At 40.3% G+C, this 20275-nt stretch overlaps 2 protein-coding genes and 1 long non-coding RNA gene across 3 annotated transcripts; 2 read left to right on the forward strand and 1 right to left on the reverse strand.

The window, feature by feature from the left end:
- The first annotated feature begins 58 nt into the window (after nucleotides 1-58).
- Nucleotides 59-7913, forward strand: phf6 (PHD finger protein 6). The gene is made up of 11 exons (XM_012841027.3): nucleotides 59-228; nucleotides 1990-2178; nucleotides 2494-2595; nucleotides 3075-3208; nucleotides 3302-3348; nucleotides 4201-4364; nucleotides 4815-4958; nucleotides 6329-6433; nucleotides 6598-6731; nucleotides 6895-7009; nucleotides 7244-7913. The coding sequence occupies exons 2-10, from the start codon at nucleotides 2047-2049 to the stop codon at nucleotides 7007-7009; spliced, it is 1077 nt and encodes a 358-aa protein (XP_012696481.1). The 5' UTR covers nucleotides 59-228; nucleotides 1990-2046; the 3' UTR covers nucleotides 7244-7913.
- Nucleotides 7914-8875: 962 nt separating this feature from the next.
- hprt1 (hypoxanthine phosphoribosyltransferase 1) lies at nucleotides 8876-16664 on the forward strand. Its single transcript, XM_012841541.3, has 9 exons — nucleotides 8876-9028; nucleotides 11286-11392; nucleotides 11682-11865; nucleotides 12243-12308; nucleotides 12641-12658; nucleotides 12754-12836; nucleotides 13110-13156; nucleotides 13409-13485; nucleotides 13611-16664. The coding sequence occupies exons 1-9, from the start codon at nucleotides 9002-9004 to the stop codon at nucleotides 13656-13658; spliced, it is 657 nt and encodes a 218-aa protein (XP_012696995.1). The 5' UTR covers nucleotides 8876-9001; the 3' UTR covers nucleotides 13659-16664.
- Nucleotides 16611-19166, reverse strand: LOC116217938. Its single transcript, XR_004162601.1, has 2 exons — nucleotides 18782-19166; nucleotides 16611-17336 (listed from the first exon to the last, which is right to left on the reverse strand). It is a non-coding gene; the product is annotated as an uncharacterized LOC116217938 (long non-coding RNA).
- Nucleotides 19167-20275: the final 1109 nt, after the last annotated feature.

The following is a 20275-nucleotide window of genomic DNA, read 5'->3' on the forward strand; positions in this document are numbered from 1 at the left end:
ACAGCTCAAACTATCTTGACGGAGCGTGCGTAAGGGGCGTGTATTTGAATGTCTGACAAACGTGCTTTTTGCAGTACGCAACGTCACTCGAATGATACGCAGTGGAGAAGATCCGCAAGCGTAGCTTACCCTGCTCAGAGGGAAGAAGGGTGAAAACACACGCTCGTGGTCACACTTTTCTTTTGCCCCCATCCAGCAGAACAACGTGACAAAAACGCACTAATACGGGTAAGGATCTTCTATGCGCTGCTTCAGCTGTATGAGTATCTGATAAAGCCTTTGTGTATCGGGATGGCAGGCGGACTAGTTCGCCAAAAGTCCCTCGGTTTTTGAAGCTGAATGTATCGCGTATGGCGCTCTTCACACTAAGAGCGGGTAAAATCGACTCCCACTGCCCAAATGCAACGTGAAATATTGAGGAATGAATGGGAATCTCTTGTACCACAACCAACCCATTCGAGAGAGTCCACTTTTTAACAACATCGTTTTGGCCTTGTATCCTTTATCGAGGGCCTCAGAGGGGTGTTCGGAGATGGATGCGTTAACGAGGTCCCCAATGAATCGTAGACGGCGCACCCCCTTTTCATTTAAAATAGGCATGAGAATTAGTTATCTGCCTAAAGTGAGACACTTGCGATTTACATCAATTAATGTTACCGTCATATTTTTACAGTACCATTTTCGACATTTGATCAACTAACGCATAGTCATACTTATCTTGTAGCTTAAGTGAAATGACAAATGTTTTGCAAACACTTTATAAGCATGTTGTTTACTTGGCTACAGTCCTTGCACGTTATGTGTCGCGTTGCTAGCGGCAGTGCTGCCCGCCAGAGCTAAGTTCCTGTGCAATCATGGCAGCTACGTCTGGCCAAGGCGTTGCACTGTTAGCTACTGGAAAACACTTCTCTGTCGTTACTTAGTTGAAGGCTGTAAGTCTTAAAGAGCATACATAATTTAATGTGGATACATTTTGCATTGTTACTATTTGTAAACGTGAACTGATGACTGCAAGTCGCCTAATTGTACATACGAGAACACGAACTTCGAACACAGTGTTCCTCTTCAGTGTAACGATACACATCTTTAAACCACTCTTGGGTAGTTGGTTTAAATATGAATTACATTGCCTTAGTGGTTTAGGAATTTAAGAGGTAAAGGCCGCTGTTATTCATAGGCCAATGGGTTTTTGATTTTTCAATACCGTCTTAATTCCCTTTCAAGGAGAATGCATGCAAACAACGCTAAAACCATAATTTCTGGACAATAACAGATGAACAAATGACACGCACACAGACTATGTGTGTATATATATATATACATATATACATACATATATAACCACTGACTTGGACAACTTGCTTAGCGTGTTAGTGTGTCCCTTTTTTCTCTACTACCAACATGATCTCACCTATCAGCACATTCTCTATACATAATGACACCAGAAACACGTTTAAAAAGTGCATTAATAGAAAGGTTTGTTAACTATTTCTTATGAGTCTGTTGCAGAACCACATTAGGCCACATTATACCCATGACTCATCATGTAGGTCAGACTGGCATCATCTTCCTATATTAGACCAACGACAAATGCAATATTCGCGTTACGAAGAGGCTGTAAAATGAAAATCTTTTCATTGTAGCTGTAACATTTTTTTTTATAATATGATCAAATCAGAATGTCCCTGTTGGTTTCACTGATATATGGAATACTCCTAACCGCTCATTAAAGAAGCTCTTTGATGACAGACAAAATAAGGTCCTAAGAATATTACAAGTTTTTACTATGTGTATAGGATAAAAGTGATAAATATGGTTTGTTTAGCTGTTTTTTGTACATTTCTTATTGTACTTGTCATATTGCTGTAATTATTGTAGGCCTACAATTGTATGGAAAAGATATAGTGATGTTTACATTTTACACAAATATTGTAAGCGTTGTATGACAGTAAAATGGATTTCTTTATTTTATAATGTATGTTTTTACAGTTATACTTTAAAACAGTAGCCGGACAGAGGAGGAGAGGAGAGAGAGAGAGACTTGTCATGTCAGGTCAAAGGAAGGGACCGGCAGCAAAGCTGCGAAAATGTGCCTTATGTAGAACCAGCAGAGACAAGGAGTGCGGACCACTACTAGTATCGGACAACCAGAAGGTGGCAGCCCACCACAAGTGCATGGTGAGGAGAAAGCGACCAGAAAAGGGTTATCTTTAGTGGGACCAGCCAGACAGGCATACTAACATACTGGGAGATGGTGAAATGTTTACTAGGAAGTGAATTATCTGGAAACCAGTTAATTTATCCAACTTGTAAAATTATGTTTTCGGGTAAAGTGAAAATACTAGAAAATGTTTTCCCATATTTTTTTCAAATGTGCTTCTCTAAAATAACAGTATTGTACATTTAATCAATCACATCTCATCATCAATTGTGCCTCCAAAAGAGAAATGGATTGCAATGTATAAAACCTGTCCCATACATTACTGCTTTTAGCTTTTCTCTTCGGCACTGGTGACATCTCACTCTGCAAGTGAAAACATTGGGGGATTTTCCGTCGAGGATGTGAAGAAGGAGATAAAGAGAGGAAACAAACTGGTTAGTGACACAGGCCCAACTCATCATTACAGACTGGAGTGAGAATGTACTCAAGTGTATTCTTGTCTGACTCACAGGTGAACTTTGAGTTCACTGCCTACAATAGTATTTATAGAATACACATCAAGACTTGACTCGTCAAGGCACATCAGTTAAACATTTTTTGTTTCAAGGGGATACTTAGACCCTACCTGGACTTCTCGTTCATTTTTGTTTCATATTCATCCAGTTACCAATGTTATCAGACATTGTTTGGTTAATCCTAGTGTAAACTCTTTGCAGAACTACAGGCTCTTGGGTACCAGCTTTTATACAGTAAATGCCAGCTTTGATTTTTACCCTCATAGCTATGGACATTCAAATACAGCTGTTCATAATGTCCCTTAGAATCAGACTGGTTGAAAGCTAAGGATTATAAATACGTTTTCAGAACCCTTAGAAGTCATTTTTATTCTTATTTACTGCCTTCCCATCCTCAGATGTGTTCCCAATGCCACCGACCAGGTGCCACTATAGGTTGTGATGTGAAAACATGCCGACGGACCTACCACTACTACTGCGCCCTGTGGGACAAGGCTCAGACCAAGGAGAAACCTTCCCAGGGCATCTACCTGTAAGTACTGGGACTTTCTGACACCACCATGCTGATGTATGACCAGTATTGTGATATTAATGGCACTCTCTTTCTTTAAATATCTCAATGCAGTGTCTACTGTCGCAAACACCGGGATGCCCTCCAGGATGCCAGTGATGGTAATTTCCCTACAGCTAAGCTTTCAGAAATCCATATTCATCCATCGAATTTTCTTCACTGTAGAGCACTTTTAAACAAGGGCCATATTTTAAGACGCTTTTTGGAGTGTTGAGAGAGAGAGAGGCAAGAGTCCATTGGAAAGATGCAAGTTGCCAGGCAGGTAGCGGAGAATGGTTTCTTATGTGCAAGACAAAACCCATCTAAAGACACTACAGCAGCACAGCAGCTGTAGAGGCAATGAGTACAGAGTGTATAGAGGCAATGTGCCTGTTTGCACCAGCTAAGGGCTGCCTCTGCTTGACCATATCAAGCGAGCCATGGAGAAGGATTGAATGTCCATTCTGGCAGAGACTCTTCTGACCTGTCAAGTTCCTGGAACACCTTAATATCAACTAAATACAATTACGATCTTTACATAAAAGAAACCTGTGGGAAAAATGTCCTGGTTTTTGTAAGCCTTCCTTCCCTTATAATTCATTTGAAATTTAGTAGATATAGCTAGAGCCTTCACAGGATAAATTGACAGTCTGACCAATGGATGTGCATGCTGCTGAAATGTGTCTGTCTGAACATTGGCAATGCCTGCACAGTGTGCAAAAGAACAGATACATTGTCTGTGATCTGGGGTGGGGGGGGGACAGTAAAAATGAAACCTTCATAGTTTAAATAAACTTTGTGAGGCTGCCTCGTTATGCTTCCTAGTGGTGTTATGTTAATGCAGGTTGATGTGTTTCTCCGAGTCTATCTGGCCTTTCTGATTCAGATTTGGTAGAGGCCCAAATCTGCTATTGTGTACTGTTGTGGTAATGTGTACATCCTAAGGCCTATCTCTTCTTTATGTTTGGTCACAGATGAGCAGGGAGTGGAGGCCAACGATTCAGACTCATCCCCACCCAGAAGTAGGGGCCGTGGGCGCTTTGAGAAGGGCCGGATCAAAGGGGTCCCCAGGGGCCAATCAGACGACACTCGCTCAACTTCCTCCCAAGGCATGGATGACACAGAGAGTTCCTCGCATGTAAGAGAGACCCGTCCCAAAATTCTCCTCTGTCACATTCAACTCAAAACACTCCCTCCCTGGGTTATTGTTAGTCCAGGTTTGTCCAAAACATTAATAAGATAGGTAGATGAATTACAGTTCCACCTATAGCTGAGCAACTCAATAGTGAGAAGATGATTTATAAGGATTTCGTGGGATTGATACAGCAGAATTGTTTATTAGATCCATGTTGATGTTTGCAGATAGTAGACACGTGTCCCACATTTGATTTCCTTTAGTTGGTCCTCACCTGTTCTTGCAGTCAGTGCTTTTGCTTGGGCAAACCACAGGATGCCACGCTCAGAACAGCCTCTAACGCTGTGTGTGTGTGTGTGTGTGTGTGTGTGTGTGTGTGTGTGTGTGTGTGTGTGTGTGTGTGTGTGTGTGTGTGTGTGTGTGTGTGTGTGTGTGTTTGTTCTTGTTCCTCAGCGAGACCGGTCTCCTCTAAGAGGCAGCCCCAGTGATACAGGGACTCGCTGTGGCTTCTGTCACGCCGGAGAGGAAGAGAATGAGACACGTGGCGTGCTCCATGCCGACAACGCCAAAAAGGTGGCAGCTCACTATAAATGCATGGTGAGTTGTTTGTCTAGCGTGGAGTAGTAGTAGCTTTCGGTTCCGGCTTCTGACTGCCTTTCAAAGCCTCTCCCTCACTTATGATACTCCACACTACACACATAAAAATTGAAATTATATTAAAATCATCTGACTATTAACTGAACAGTAATCATTAAGCAAAACGAAGAGTAGCGATTGGGCAAAACATCAATATTAGCTGCTAAAATGTAGGCTACTACTAAACATCTGTAACCGGTAAGATCTGCAGCCTGTTTAAAACAAACAAAAAAAGGCTAAGCCTACATGCCATCAAATGTACCAGGTAGGCTACCAGGTTTATTTTCTGCTTTTTTGATTGCGGTAAAGTCCTCTGCTGCCAATCAAATGTGTCCAATATGGCTGCAGCTTGCGATGCGAATAAGCTGCGTTACTGACTTCCTCCATATGACTTTGCAGCTCCATCTTAAAGAGGACCTATTATGCTCATTTTCATAGTTTTATTTGTGGGGTCAACTAGAATATATTTACATGCTTCAATGTTAGAAAAACACATAATTTTTCTCATACTGTACATCTCTATTCACCCTGTCTGAAATGCTTTGTCAAAGCCCCTGTGTCTTTAAGCCCCCAATCCTAATGAGCCCAGTGTGCTCTAAGTTGGTCAGCTATGGGGGCATTAAGGATTGTGTTACGAGATTGTGTCATCCCATAACAAAGGCAAAGGGCCGGAGTTCCAATGAGGCATTTCAGGCAGCTGAGAAAAGTGTTTTCAGTTGGAGAGAGTGACTTTCTCTGCTGCGGTGTACTTTGGGATTTGTAATTTTGCAGACCATTTACATGCACATCACAGCTATATAACACACTACAGGAAAGGGAAAAACTGGAAAAGCAAAATAGGCCCTCTTTAATTCGATTCTGGAGAAAGAAGGCCCTCTGCTTGCACGCTTCACACAGGCAGAACACTATTTTAGCAGTTAGCAGTTAGCCAGTGTAGCCCAGTCGAAGGCCACTCGCTGAACTCATGAATAGGCACTTTACATGCTGTAAACACCCATAACTGTGGAGGTCTGTCATCACTGCAACTACATCTCGTTGTGCGCACTTGTACCCTTTTGGGGGGAGAAGTACTGTAGGCTTTAAATAGGCTGTTTCGCTGTCAAAACTGTCCTGAATAGGGATGCCATCCATGCGTTTTGTATGAGCATTATTACCGGACATTTTGACTGGCGAGTTTTATCTGGGTTTTTTCAATTGGTTTTACCAGGCAAGCTTTAAAGTGTCTGCTGTATGAGTAAAAAGTAATCCCAACCTAGCAAGAGCTGTGATGTGTAAGGTTGCAAGATCATTGCCGTTATTTTTAAAATATTTTTTCTTTTTTCTCCCAAAAGCTTTTCTCCTCGGGAACAGTTCAGCTCACCACCTCATCTCGCGCAGAATTTGGTAACTTTGAAGTCAAGACAGTCATCCAAGAAATCAAGAGGGGGAAGCGAATGGTGAGATTTCAGAAAACTTTAGTGTTTAAGAGTTTTTGTTTTTTAACTTCAGTGCTTCTTATGTTCAGTAAGCAATAGGTTTCCGAAGTAGAATACCAGTCAGTGCTAATGGTGACATCCTTTGGTATGGATTAATAAAGAGCTTATCTGTAATCTTCCTCCAGAAATGCACTCTCTGTACTCAGCTTGGTGCCACCATCGGCTGTGAGATTAAGGCCTGTGTGAAGACCTACCATTATCACTGTGGCCTGCAGGACAAGGCCAAATACATTGAGAACATGGCCAGAGGAATCTACAAGTAAGCAAACTAACTTCATTTTCTTGTACATCACAGAAACTGAAGGCCAATAATCACTGATGAAATTATGTAATCAGTACTGGATTTTGGCAGGTTTTGTCTTCTTTGAACACATTCCTAAATGTTCTTGACTCTTTCAAGTTGATATGCTTTTTGTTCGCAGGCTGTACTGTAAGAACCACAGTGGCAATGAGGAGCGTGATGAGGAGGACGAGGAGCGGGAGAGCCGCAGCAGAGAGAGGGCTGCAGGCCTGCCCTCACAAGTCAACGGCAACTAGGTGAGACAGGCTCTTCACCCAGGAACACTTGGGAAATTATGTAAAACTGCATTCTGGAAGTACAGAATAATGAACCAAATGAGTATGGCCTAGTGTGGATACTATGCTTTAGTTAAGGGTATGCCAGGTAATGTCATTGACAGGGGGCCAAGTTTGAACCAAATTTAGTCCTCAAAGGTGTGCCGAGTTCATACTGCGTTCTTCGACAGTAATTCTCATGTCCTTTTTTCACAGATAGTGCTTGAGGACAAAAGGACAAGACCCATTAGGAGACACAAGATGGATAAAAGTTATTTTTATATGGTGTTGTACTCACAAACTGTTGGGGCCAGCTCTCTCTATCTTAAAGTTTCCTATTTCCTCTGTTTGATGCATACTTCTTCCCCAATTTGTGGACAACAACCGCCCTCTACTCAAACATGTCATATACGCACACAAATACATTAGCAGCATCTCTTCTGCTCCAGACAAACTCCGGGGGATCTTGAAGACAGAAGGCCGTAGGAGACCGAGAGATTAGCAGAGATGAGAATAACTGTAAACACTGACCACATGGATACAAGCTCTGAGGATGAAGTGACTGGACAATAAAGCATTGTCTCTCAATGCAACTGAATGTACTGTACTGCAATCTCTTCCTTGTGATCTACCATACAGAACTTCTACTGGACATATTCGATTGAGGCTGCCTTTTTCTCATTTTTATTCATCTTCTCTTCCAAATCTTGAACTTTAACAACTCTGTTGCTGTAATTTTCTGTCAATATGATTCATTTTTTTTCTTTTGAAACGTGTATTATATTTTACTACCGTATTATAATCATGATTAATATTGAATATCAGTGGCTTCCTTTATAGTCTGAGTCAGGATTAAAGATCATCTGCTAGCATGCATTTTTATTTACCCTCTGGCAATGCTTTTTTATGAAACAATTCAGGTTTGAGTTCACATGAAATCTGACCAGAGGTACAACTACAGTGAAGTGATCCATTATTTCGAGAAATAGTTTTTAAATTGACCATTGGGTGGCAGCAAATCATTTAGGATTTTTTTTATCAGGCGTCTCATTTCTACTGAACCCAAATTGTCTAGAAAGGTCCTAAAGAGTTATAATAAATGATTAGCTCTCTATCTTCGCTGGGCAATGCATTTGCCATCACAAGGTACAGTTAGAAATATTGTAATGAAACGTTATAATCCTACGTTTGCAGCATCCGACTAGGAACACAGTAAAATAGTGTGGAGGAGAAATGTGGCAACAATACAGCCATATGTTGCTCAGGCATGATGTGTACAATAAGATAATTAGTAAATAATAACTTGAAATTTAATAGAAAGCTGACCTCTGGAAACCATGAACCGTGATTGCTACTGTAGCTGTAATGTGAATCACACTTTAAAACCCAATGGCCTATATACAAAAGCTTTGATTTCTTCGTATGTGAGGTTTTGAAGCCGTGGCAGTGAGGCCCTCCACCCCACGGTGTACTGGGTGGGTGTGGAATGTCACATCTCTGCTGAAAACATAGTATAGCGCTGATTCTGGAGCTTCACAGCGTCCACAGCAAATATCTTTGATGACCTTCAGAAGTTAGAATCTGCCCCTTAGTAAAAAAAAAAATTAAAAACGAACCATGGACCACTAATGCTGAAATGATATGTATTTTATTTCATCATCAATTTGCCGATATACGGGTTGGTTGAAAGACATTTAGTGCATCATACGCAGCAACAGAGGGTAGGTATAAAAAAAAATTAAAAACATGTATATTAAAAATGCGGCCTAGGAGGAAAGCATTGCGTAGCGCATTGTGGGCGGGGCAGTTTGTTTTCCTTCACACTGATTCGTCGCATGTGTTTAGGCCTCCCAGCCACAGATTCGTACCTGCTCGTTCACTATCTGTCAGTGGTGATCAGCACAGGAATAACCTCCTGGCTGGACATATATTGGTTATATTTCGGTGGTCGCTATCTCTTCAACGTCTTCTATTATGGCGACTAGCAGTCCTTGTATCGTGGTAAGTGTTTTAGTGAGGTATAAACAAATCTCGAGCTGTACGTCTGTGCACAAGAGCATAGCTAACTTAGCTGCTGCATGCTCCCTCCATGTAAAAAGTGGAATGTATGACCAAAGCGACTGTGCAGCAGTTTCTTAGCGTAAAAACTAGTCTGATCGTTAACGACTTGATTCTACTAAGGCCTGCTTTGAGCTTCTTGAGTAATTCAAGTTTTATTCCGAGGTGACATGTTTAAAAGCATTTTGACCACAGCGGCCTCGGGGAATCACGCGTGCTGCTCTCATGGCACATGATAGTTAGCTAGCTTCCGTCATCGCCAGTTAGCGCACGTTGTTGCTGCAGGTATTAACTATACTGCAAGATTGATGGACAATGTTATTCACTGCCAACAGCTTCACTTATTTGTCATCCTGGATAATAAGTACTTAATCCGTACACTGTCAAGTTCAAATATCATTGATTCCATTTGCTTACTTGTTTGTTAAGGAAATGAGTGCCCTTGTGCCAGTGACTTCCAAACGTATGGATATATCTGTTGTAAAGCATAGCACTAGTACATTTTCAAAAAAAGCTCTATTTTGGGATAATCCCTGCCCACGTTCGGCCCTCGGGGCTCTTGTACGGGGGAAATGTGTTTCGAACATTAACAATAGGAATATGAAGGAGAGGAGTAGCATATAAAGGAAAAATGCACTGATAAATAATGTTACATTTGTATCGTCAAGTAGTTGAAGAGAGCACAAAGTGTTGCGCAGTTCTTCCCCCCCCCAGCTGAAATATGCAGAGATACTCTTATCTTTCTGCTTTGCAATAGAGGACAAGGTTGTTGAGTGACTGTTGTTGCAATTAATCCAAACCCTGTTTCTTTATTATCTGTTGTGTTGAGGAACTTTAAAAGGCATACTAGTCAACAGTGGCATGAAATGCGTGATTAATGGTGTGATTGGTAAGATGTGCCTTGACACCTACACTAACGTCAACAGTGGTATGTGGTTGGCTTTTGTAGTTATGTGCAGTGGAACCATTAGAAAGAAAACATGACTAATTTACGTAACTTCCCCGCTCTTGTGCAATCCATTTTTTTTTTTTTTTTTGCTCTGCTGATGTTACTGGGCGCTTCAGATGGTTTTACACCAGAGGTGGTGGGTGCTTAAACAGTTTAGAGTGCTAAACTGTGCTGGTGGTAGTTAATGTCAGACAAAAGCACCTGCAGTAGACAGGAGGACTGGAGTGTTGTGTCTCCCTTGAGGTATTGTTTACCCTTTACCCTCCTCTGTCAGTCCCAGATGAAATGTACCATGTCTGGACCATAGATACATGCAGGAAAACACACAACATCTGCTCGAGTGTCTTTGGGGGTATGGATCCTCTCCAGAGAGAAACCTTAGTCAACCACCAAGACAAAAGATTGTGGTAGACCTGTTTACAGTCATGGTACATTTAGTCTCGTCCTTCAGAACGAGGACTCGTGTGGAGGTTTAAGTTTTGTGCCACTATTATTCGTAACATGACTGAAACATTTTCTGTATGTGTTAGTATGGTTTTCTTCTCCATGTCTCGTTTAAATCTGGAAATCAAACCTGAAAGCGGCAGCACCTCTGGGAAATAGAGCATAACCCTAGTCACATGTTCTTTCTGAACGCCCAAGGGTCAAAACCTAGGGCTGTTTATACCACGGGAGATCTAATTTAAAGAATAAGGTCTGAGTGTTCCTGCACTTCTTTTTCCTTTCTAGGTCGTTTTTCTATTTCTTATGTAAAGTAGTATTTATTGTTACACCAGGTTTTTTATTGCTCTTAGCTTGACTGTTCTCTCCCTTGTACGTCGCTTTGGACAAAAGCGTCTGCTAAATGACTAAATGTAAATGAGTGTTCCTTAAAAGTGGTGTTGAACAAATGTGTGCGTTTGGGGACGTACTTAAGTATCCATATTAAATGTCTAAAGCCCGATTGAATAACATTTCTTAGATTGATGGTGAATTTAAATGGGTTCTTTCAAGAAGTATGGGGCTATATGGGGGTATGATATGCACAGATGACGTGTGTATCCCCTAACCAGATTACTCTGAATGGTTCTGTCTATGGCTGTTTCCAAATTATTTACTTAAAAGGAAGCAGACTAGTGGTAGTAAATGAATGACCCACTGTCCTTCACCTCCTCTCCACTACCCTACTTCTGTTCTTCTGGTCCCTGTCCTGGAAGCCTTGTTTGTGTATCTGTCTAGTTTAATGCTGTGATTGTGATTACTGTATTTCAGATCAGCGATGACGAACAGGGGTATGACTTGGACCTCTTCTGCATACCAAAGCATTACGCCACTGATCTGGAGAGGGTGTACATCCCACATGGACTTATTCTGGATAGGTGCGTCTCTTTACTGAAGACCGGTGCTAATACACATTTATTTGCCAGATCAAGCCTGTTAGATAGCGTTGTGCATGTTGCCAGGTGTCTCTAAAGACCGTCTGGCTGTATCTCTTGTGTTGGAGTTATTCTGATCACAGCACACCACTCTCTCTAATCTAATGTTGAGATTAGATGACCTTGTGTGAAATACTTGAATACAAATGGAGTAGGTAACTGAGACTGCGCTGACTTGAGGAGAAAGCTGAGCTGGGGTCTGTCCCCACTCCCTTCACTCTTGCCAACACAGGACCGAGCGGCTGGCCAGGGAGATCATGAAGGACATGGGGGGGCACCACATAGTGGCCCTCTGTGTGCTCAAGGGGGGCTACAAGTTCTTCGCCGACCTGCTGGACTACATCAAGGCCCTGAACCGCAACAGCGACCGGTCCATTCCCATGACTGTGGACTTCATCCGGCTTAAAAGTTATTGTGTAAGAGGATCGCCCACACCCACACTAACTACACCTCATTGCACAGGCGTCACATCTACAATTAATGAAGCGCCTGTTTTCTCTGTAGAACATTGGTATTTCTGGATAATAAAGTGTTGAGAATGTTATAATATGTAATTATCCTATAATTTTGTCTTAAACGTCAGTTTTCAGATAATCTTGTAAATTAGTCTTTGAAAACAGCTTCACATGACTATTTAATTTGACTTGATTTACTTAACCGTTGCCAGTTACATCATTTGCCAACTATTCTTTCGATAATCTGAGTATTGGTTTTGACAAATTCAAGCCATAATAATGTCCACACTTTTACCAAGTATGGTTAAATGAACCTCATTTTTTCACCATTCTTTCAGAATGACCAATCCACAGGGGAGATTAAAGTGATCGGTGGGGATGATTTGTCCACACTCACAGGGAAGGTAAGCACGCTATTTAAGATTTTAAAAAATAACTTTTTAAACTGAGAACTGTAAGAATTGTTTTGTAGTTTAGTCTTGAACTGTCCACTAAAACAGATCTTGAAAGGGAATGAGTAAAAGTGTAAAGTTGTGAAGGCCTTCAGCTCACACTTTGACTCTGTCATAAAAGTATAGATTGTTCCAGTGACCTAAAAAGCTAAGGTGATAAAGCTCACAAAACAACAAAGTGGGGTCAGACGTAAAATAGGAGCGGGAATAAATGTTAAATATTAACAAGTGTTAAAGATTATGCAATATTACTAAATATTTAATTTCCTCTTATTTTTGTACAGAATGTCCTGATTGTAGAGGTATGTATTAATACATTCTGGACTGTGCATATTTGTCTATAATCGGTGAGCAAATATCAGGGTAATTTGTCTTCATGTGGTGTTTTTCCTTCAAGGACATTATTGACACTGGGAAGACAATGAAGACGTTGCTGGAACTACTCAAGCAGTACAATCCAAAAATGGTCAAAGTGGCAAGGTAGAGCAAACTTTTGATGCCACAATTGGCATGATTTGTCTTGAAGAAGTAGGTAGTGATTTAGTTTAGAAATTGCGTTTATTATCCACCTGTTCAGATAAATTCACACTTTATGAAAGTGGGGGCCTGGTGCTGTTCTCTTTGTAATAATAATAATAATTAAAAAAAAAAAACATTTATTTTTGATTTTACAAGATTTAGCGGGTGTGTGGGTGTATCATATCTTTATTGCCCATATTGGTTCACAGTTCACTTTATATTTTGTTTTCACAGTCTATTGGTGAAGCGGACACCAAGGAGTGTTGGCTACAGACCAGACTGTGAGTGGTATTATCTCAGGGTTTTGAACCCTCCCTAACAGTTTCATAAAATAATAGTAATTTGTAATCATAATCTGTATTCATACCGTAATTGAGAAGTTTAGGATTCTGTCAAATTAAACCTTACTGCAGTGTTGGTAAGTGACCAAACGGTGGTGCTGTGGAGCTTCTTGACTGCAGGCTTCAACAGTGCCAGTCATTTCAGTGCCATCTTGGAAGAGAACTCAAAGTGGTGTTTTCTTTCCTTGCCAGTTGTAGGATTTGAGGTTCCTGACAAATTTGTGGTGGGTTATGCGCTAGACTACAATGAATATTTCAGAGATCTCAATGTAAGTACGAAAAAATATAAATCCAGACTCACTTTTATTTTTAACAAAACCTACGGCCCGTGTGGTCCATTTAAGTGACCATTCTCCTGCACTTCCAATAATCACACTGCCTCTCTGTCTTTCAGCACATCTGCGTCATCAGTGAATCAGGAAAAGAGAAGTACAAGGCATGAAGAGGCCAGCACTTCCTCCTGTTGTACAGCCGTATATTGTTTATTTTTACTGATGCTCCTTCATTTATTTTTTTTGTGTGTGTCTTTGGTTGAGCACACTGTGGTGCTGTAGTTCACCACCAGTATGCAGCTTTTCCACTCAGGGGTCAGCGGTGAGGTGCAACAAGAGAGATAGTTTGTATGCGTGTGTGAGTGTGTACGCAAAGCTAACACAGTACCTCACATCGGCTTTGACCTTTTAGCCCATCCAGTCTGTGGCAGCCATGCACACAGTTTAAACCCACAAAACCTTCACCTCTCATTGGCTCTCACAGCCTATTGCTTTTAAATGTACACTCATGTGTGTGTGTTCACAGGGGTATGGGTCACCTTATAATTTATTTAATTGTGATGCGTCATTCAATACATAGAGATCTCTTTTTAATCGAAAGTAGATATGTGCAGTTCACCAGAGTTGACAGACATTTAAAATTGTTACATGAACAACTGTATATGTATAATGAATTAAGTATACTGAATCCAATATACTGAATTTGTACACTAATTCTCACATTTTGAAGATGGTACAAATTATGTGTCATTACACAAAACTCACTGAAACTCAATGATATATTTCATGGTAACAGTGACTTTGTGTTAGATAATGTTTAAAAAGAATTATGCTGTTAGCTGTTGGGACAACCTTTCAAATATGTAAGACATTTTTTTTTATGGGAGTGTGTTAGTTAAACACCTGCACTGTATTCATAGTCAGTGGTGTTGCATTTTCAGTTGCTTGCTTACTCTGCTGAGGATCGCTTCATGTTGAGCGATTAGGAGCCAAAACATTATTAATTAATCTGTCAACTGTCTGAAAATATTTACCTGTACATTTTGACTTGTCTTCCTGGAGTAATATTTCTGCCCCAATTACTGAAAAAGATTTAGTATTAGCTTTTGTTTTGCTCAGACACCCCAAAGCTATATAACAAAATGTTTCTCAGATGCATATGTAATGCTTTTTTCGTTAGATTAATGTTTGATGACCATAGACACCCGATGTTAGCATGCAGGGCCATGTGGAGCACAAAACAGAACATGATGCCCCTATGGAAAAACTGTTTCGTTTTATGGTGGCCTTGACTGAGATGAGGAAGTGTGATATACAGCGGATGACGCCACAGACTAAACTGCCATGGTGGTGATTTGCTTAGGTAAAGAGTGAGCATTTCATTAGCCAAATATATGGAATCAGCAATGTTGGTCTGCCAACCTGAAACTTGAATACCTTTCACAGCCTGTCAAAGGATAACAAATTAGGAATAACCCCTGTAAAACATTCTGATTTTAGCATTTAGAGTTAATATTGAAAGCAAACTCAAGCTTGTCTATCATATCTGAGGCCTACGCGGAGCAGTCTTAGTCTTGTGCTATTGGCAAGTGGTTCCGTTGGAGACAACTGATGCATGGGTTTAAAAAAAAAAAAAAAGCTAATTTCTGTCAAATCATGTAAATTGCAACCACTGAGAGAAGGTGTGGCATTTGTAATCTAGTGAATTCATTTAAAGTTGAAAGACATTTGTAAATGCGGTGCGTATAAGGCTGGAGGGAGTTGGGCACACTTCTCCTAAAAACGAATTCCATTCTGGTGCTACACCAAAAGTAAGTCTCAAAAAGTCAAAGTTGGGATCCATTAAAATCTTTGTGGTGAATTTGAGTTATGTCCTGTGTCTACATTGAATGAGTGCTTCCAACTTTGACTTTTTAAAATGCAACATATACTCTACAACCAGTATCAAAATTTGGACAGCTTCTCAAATGGTTGGACCACATTCCCAAAATAAGCCTGAAGCGGAGCTGTGCCTGTTTCCAAAGATCATAATTTCAGTTTGATGTAAAGAAATAGATTTTTTAAAAGTGTAATAATGTTCCAGGTAATAGGACTATCAGCAGATGCAGCCATGAGTAATATGTTTAACTCTACAGTTTGATATTTAAATGCCAAAAACTCAGCACATCTTGATGCCTCTATTACAATTTTGTGCTGGACATACAAATGATACTTGTTTTAAAAAGGTGTGTTTGCATACACATCTACATGCCTCTGTGGGTATTGTTGGTGAATATGTATTCAGCAATGATGTTAGTTATAAATACTTAGAAAGAATGGTTTGTGGTGCCCTATCAAGTTTGGTTTCATCCTTATAGGGTCATAACTCGTCAAACCAGTTATGTATAGACATTTTTACCTTACACCCATCTTTTTTTATTTGGGTTATTTACCACGAAGTTAACCAGGCATTGGGTGTTGAATTTATTGTTTCAGTTGTGGTTTGGCAAAATGATGACCTCTGTGTAAGAGTTCACACCACAATTTTAAATAAAAGTAGGGACACAGGTTCGTAGGGTGAATGTATGATATGAAAAAGTCAAACAGAGCTGAATGTTCATGTATCAGGACTGAGCTATATCATGTTTGCTTAAAACTACTCTTAATCAATCTTTGCATTGAATCAGTTTATGAGAACAACCCTTTAATGTTAGGACTGGCATCTGTCTCATCTATGTTATCCACCATATACTCAAGAGTTTTGTTCTGTCCAAGTCTTAGGGTCCAAAAAAAAACTCATCTTTATCTTCCTTTACATCCTCTGAAATCTTTCAATGAATTAGTCAATTTGGTCAGACTGAGAAAACATAGTTCCAAACATATCTGCATTGATAGCCTGACAGCCTCACATGCTCTACAACATGCTCAATAAGTTCTTCACTGGCATCTTTCTTGAACTTGAAAAATTGTGACACCCTAATTACAAAATCATGGTGTCAACATTAGACCACCACTGTACCAATAAACAATACGGGACATCTTAAGTTGGGCTTCTCTTTGTCCATTGTATGTGTTAATTGTTCTTATAAATTCCACAGACTAGGATTTGCACCATTCAGCATTTACCACAATATACAGCAGAGTTTCATTTCAATATATTTTGTTTATTTGTCAATAAAGTATACATCCTACTACAAGTCTTCATGTAGCCTATATTTTTGCAGTCCAGGCTCCATGTAAATCGTGTTGGCGTTGATAGGTCTGACTGGAGCAGAACAGTAACACTGGATAACAGACTAAACTCAACTCCAGTATTTACGTGCTGCTACAGCGCAACCCATGGGGATGTGAGGCTAACTATTCAGACACACCTCTTCAGACGGCCGACAGGAATTGAATGCTGCCACTACAGCAGCAGCTCCTCATGGTCCGTACCACCATATTACTACAAACCATGACGTGCTGCTACCGCAGCGGGTCAACCACGTTAGAAATCGTTGTTACTATAGAGTTAAACTGGCCATTTCCTTGATAGGCTACAAGTTAACACAAGCTTCCAATTAATAACTTCAAAGTGGCAAATCTGTTTTCCACATTTAGATTAGCCTATATATCAAGCATGCCATAACTTGAACAGGATATCAAAGCATTTAGATGTGAACTGCGTTTTATTGTTTATTCTGTAAAAGTCTACTACAGCATGAAATGGCGTTCACTCGCTTATATTCAACATTATCTGTAGCGCCCCCTGTTGTATATTGGTGGACAATAGATTACAGGGCACTTGAGCTGTGCAAAACTTACCTTGAGAACAGGCCTCAGCATGCCTGTCCTTCTCCGCTCCCTTTGGGCAAAGAGGGCAGTGCTGCCTGAAACAAGAGCAGGGGAGGTGAATACAAAGGTGTTGATTTACATTGACTGAGTGCCCGTAAATGATCAATTATTTCATTAGTTAGGCTTATCATTGCAGGGGCAGGAGGAAGAATTTGAGGAAGTGCGTGCTATATTAATTTGTGAGCGCTAGCCAAAACTAATGCTCTGACACTAGTCTGTGCTCCAGCAAGGATGATAATGTTAAATCTTAACATTTGAAAAGCCTGCAATTGACAGCACTGGGTGGCTGATCAAGCGCATGACATCAGAATGCATCTAACTTGGACATGACCAGACATATCCTCTGCTGACTTTACGTCAATCCACGGCCCTGGCCAGAGTCCACCTCTCGCACCGAGGAAATTATGAGTGGGTTTATCAATAGATCTAGGCTAATTAAAGTTACAGGAACTGAACACTATAGTGATATTGGCTATAAACATTACAGCCTATGTGTTTCGAATATACCAGAGATATCCACAATACTCTGGAAGATGTAGGCCCCAATTAATGGAAACCGACGTACTGTGGGTAGGCTATAGGCTACACGGCCATGTAGCCAACTAAAAATATCTGGTTGTGACTAGTTAGACGTCTTACACAGTAGCCTGCTCAAAATGTTTACGATGCCTCTTAGGCTACATTTATTAAGACCGCATTACATCACAAGAAAGGCTATATACAAGGCCCAATGGAGCGCCTAAAACATATAATAATTTATAATATATATTAAAGTATAGTCACCTCATAGCATATTTGTTAGTGGCAAACTCGTAGGTTGGCTACTCAGTGGTGTAAGACATATCGACGATTATCGTTTACAGCTATTGTGATTCAATTCTGATAAAGAATATGTATTTGACTTATTTAGAAGAAAAAGAAAATAAGCTTCTTGTCATTACCTTTCGTTAATTTCAACCTGAGCAACAAAGGATGGCTAACAACAATTCCACAATTAAGAACGATGACTTCCAGAATTGCTGGTTAGGCTACTTGAATGGTGATTAAAACGCATCTGAAAACATCTGCCTTTGCATGAAACTCCAATGAGAGATTACTCGCTGCAAATTGCACTAAGACAAAGCTTGGAATTGTACAAGGTAAAGACTCACATCGCTAAAAAAGCAAAATAACGGTGAATACACATCGCATGGTATTTCGATATATTTAATACAATAACACTGTCAGCGATAAAACAGTGCAAGTCAAACCAACTGTATTTGGTATTATAATTCGTCTTAAGGCAAAGTCACAAAACTGGATTGTGCGTAAAAGTGCTGACAGTCGCGTCTAGCGAACTATTCTAAAGTTGCATTATCCCTACAGACTTTACTCCGAGATAGCTAACACATTATAATTTCACAAACCAGGATGGTGGGGATAGGAGTTTGAGTGAAGAAAAAAAATACGAAAAAGAATTCCTTAAAAAACCCAAACTCACCTCCAGTCCAATCGAAAATGGCGCCGAAACGTAAAAAAACGTTCTAAATTTCATTGTATGGTCTCCTGCAAAGCTTTGTGGGAGCATGAGCACTGAAACATCCCTGTAGTTTCGACCGGAGGAGGAGTATAGAGTCCGTAATGTCGTGGCACACTTTTAACACTTATGTTTGTCCTACGGTGTCATTTGTGTGAACTTTTTTTGTCCAATTCTGTAGTAAAGTGATCTAAACTGTCAGGGACAGCGCAATTAAACATGGAACCACCGGTATCGTTCCATTATCATGAACCATACCGGTTAATTAACTTTTCATTGCAACCACAACATTTAAACATTCACTGTTGAAAAGAGTGTTTATCGTAACTAATGGCTGTTTACCATTATTTGAGGGAGCGAGCTCGTTACGGTTGCGCGACCGTGTTGAAGAAAGGTTTTACGTAAGGTGCGGCAGGCAGCTGAATGCCTGTTGACAAACTGCTGTGCAGTAGCCTATTACCCCGACGAAGGCAACAGTTGCCATTTGTGACACGTTTCTACACCGGTTTAGCAAGTAATGAGGTTATTACTAATAAAGGCTATAAGCTTAGCCTTTCATTGTCTCATAGCATACATACAATGACTTAGAGTTATTTTGATGAGCCAGTGGTGAGCACTCCAAAAGTAAAGTTAAAAAGCTTTCTAAACTGACCCTGTTAGTAGGCTGTTATTAGTGGTGAGATGCTTGATCTGAATAGAAAATAATAACTTGGTATTGCAATTAGTATAACTGGTGTGGTCTTTCTGGTTGTCAGTCATCACTGAATATGCCCAATATGCTCATTGTTTAAAGACACTATAATAAACCGCCTACAAATCTCGAATGGTGAAAGATGGAGCTTGCCCGGTCATTATTGCAATTATAGATTATATCAAATATCTGAGTTTGAAATATTTCAAATGTTGACAGCTGAGCGCATGAAGAAGTAATACATGCAAGGGATTTCCCACCACACTGAAATGGCACTCTGCTACTGGTTTGCTGTGTCCAATGTTAGCATCATCTGACCTGAGTAATGACCCCTCAGTTGCCTGGCTCTACAACTTGTGTCTCTCATTAGGGCCAGAGAAAAGAAACATTGTCTGTTGCCAGACAGAAGGCCATGCAGTGAGCTGTAAAGAACATGTGACTCTGTCATAGCGCATTGCCAATGCTCTCTGTGTAAAGGCAAAAAATATGCAAAGCTGGACTATGGGGAAATAAGTGTGCCACCATTTTGAGAGGAATGCCTTAACACAAACAGCAGTGCATTTAGTTCTTCTGTCTATTCTCTCTCTTGCCCACTGACATGGTTTAAAGATGTTTGGCTAAGGAGAGAACAATTCAATGTAGAGCAGGCTACCCTTGTTATCAATCATACCCAGTTAATAAGATTTTGGACATCAACATTTTAACTTAAAGTAAACCTTAAAAGATGTAACAGATTTGAGAAGGTGGGAGTGACATTTGCAACTTTT

The sequence above is a fragment of the Clupea harengus genome, chromosome 20 (assembly GCF_900700415.2).
Source record: "Clupea harengus chromosome 20, Ch_v2.0.2, whole genome shotgun sequence".
NCBI classification, from domain to species: Eukaryota; Metazoa; Chordata; class Actinopteri; order Clupeiformes; family Clupeidae; genus Clupea; species Clupea harengus.

Coding starts and splice junctions, on each gene's coding strand:
- hprt1 (XM_012841541.3), top strand. CDS start 9,002: ATGGCGACTAGCAGTCCTTGTATCGTG. Junction 12,837..13,109: donor AAAATGGTCAAAGTGGCAAG/GTAGAGCAAACT, acceptor TTGTTTTCACAG/TCTATTGGTGAAGCGGACAC. Junction 13,157..13,408: donor TGTTGGCTACAGACCAGACT/GTGAGTGGTATT, acceptor TTTCCTTGCCAG/TTGTAGGATTTGAGGTTCCT.
- phf6 (XM_012841027.3), top strand. CDS start 2,047: ATGTCAGGTCAAAGGAAGGGACCGGCAGCAAAGCTGCGAAAATGTGCC. Junction 2,596..3,074: donor TAAAGAGAGGAAACAAACTG/GTTAGTGACACA, acceptor TCCCATCCTCAG/ATGTGTTCCCAATGCCACCG. Junction 3,349..4,200: donor CCTCCAGGATGCCAGTGATG/GTAATTTCCCTA, acceptor GTTTGGTCACAG/ATGAGCAGGGAGTGGAGGCC.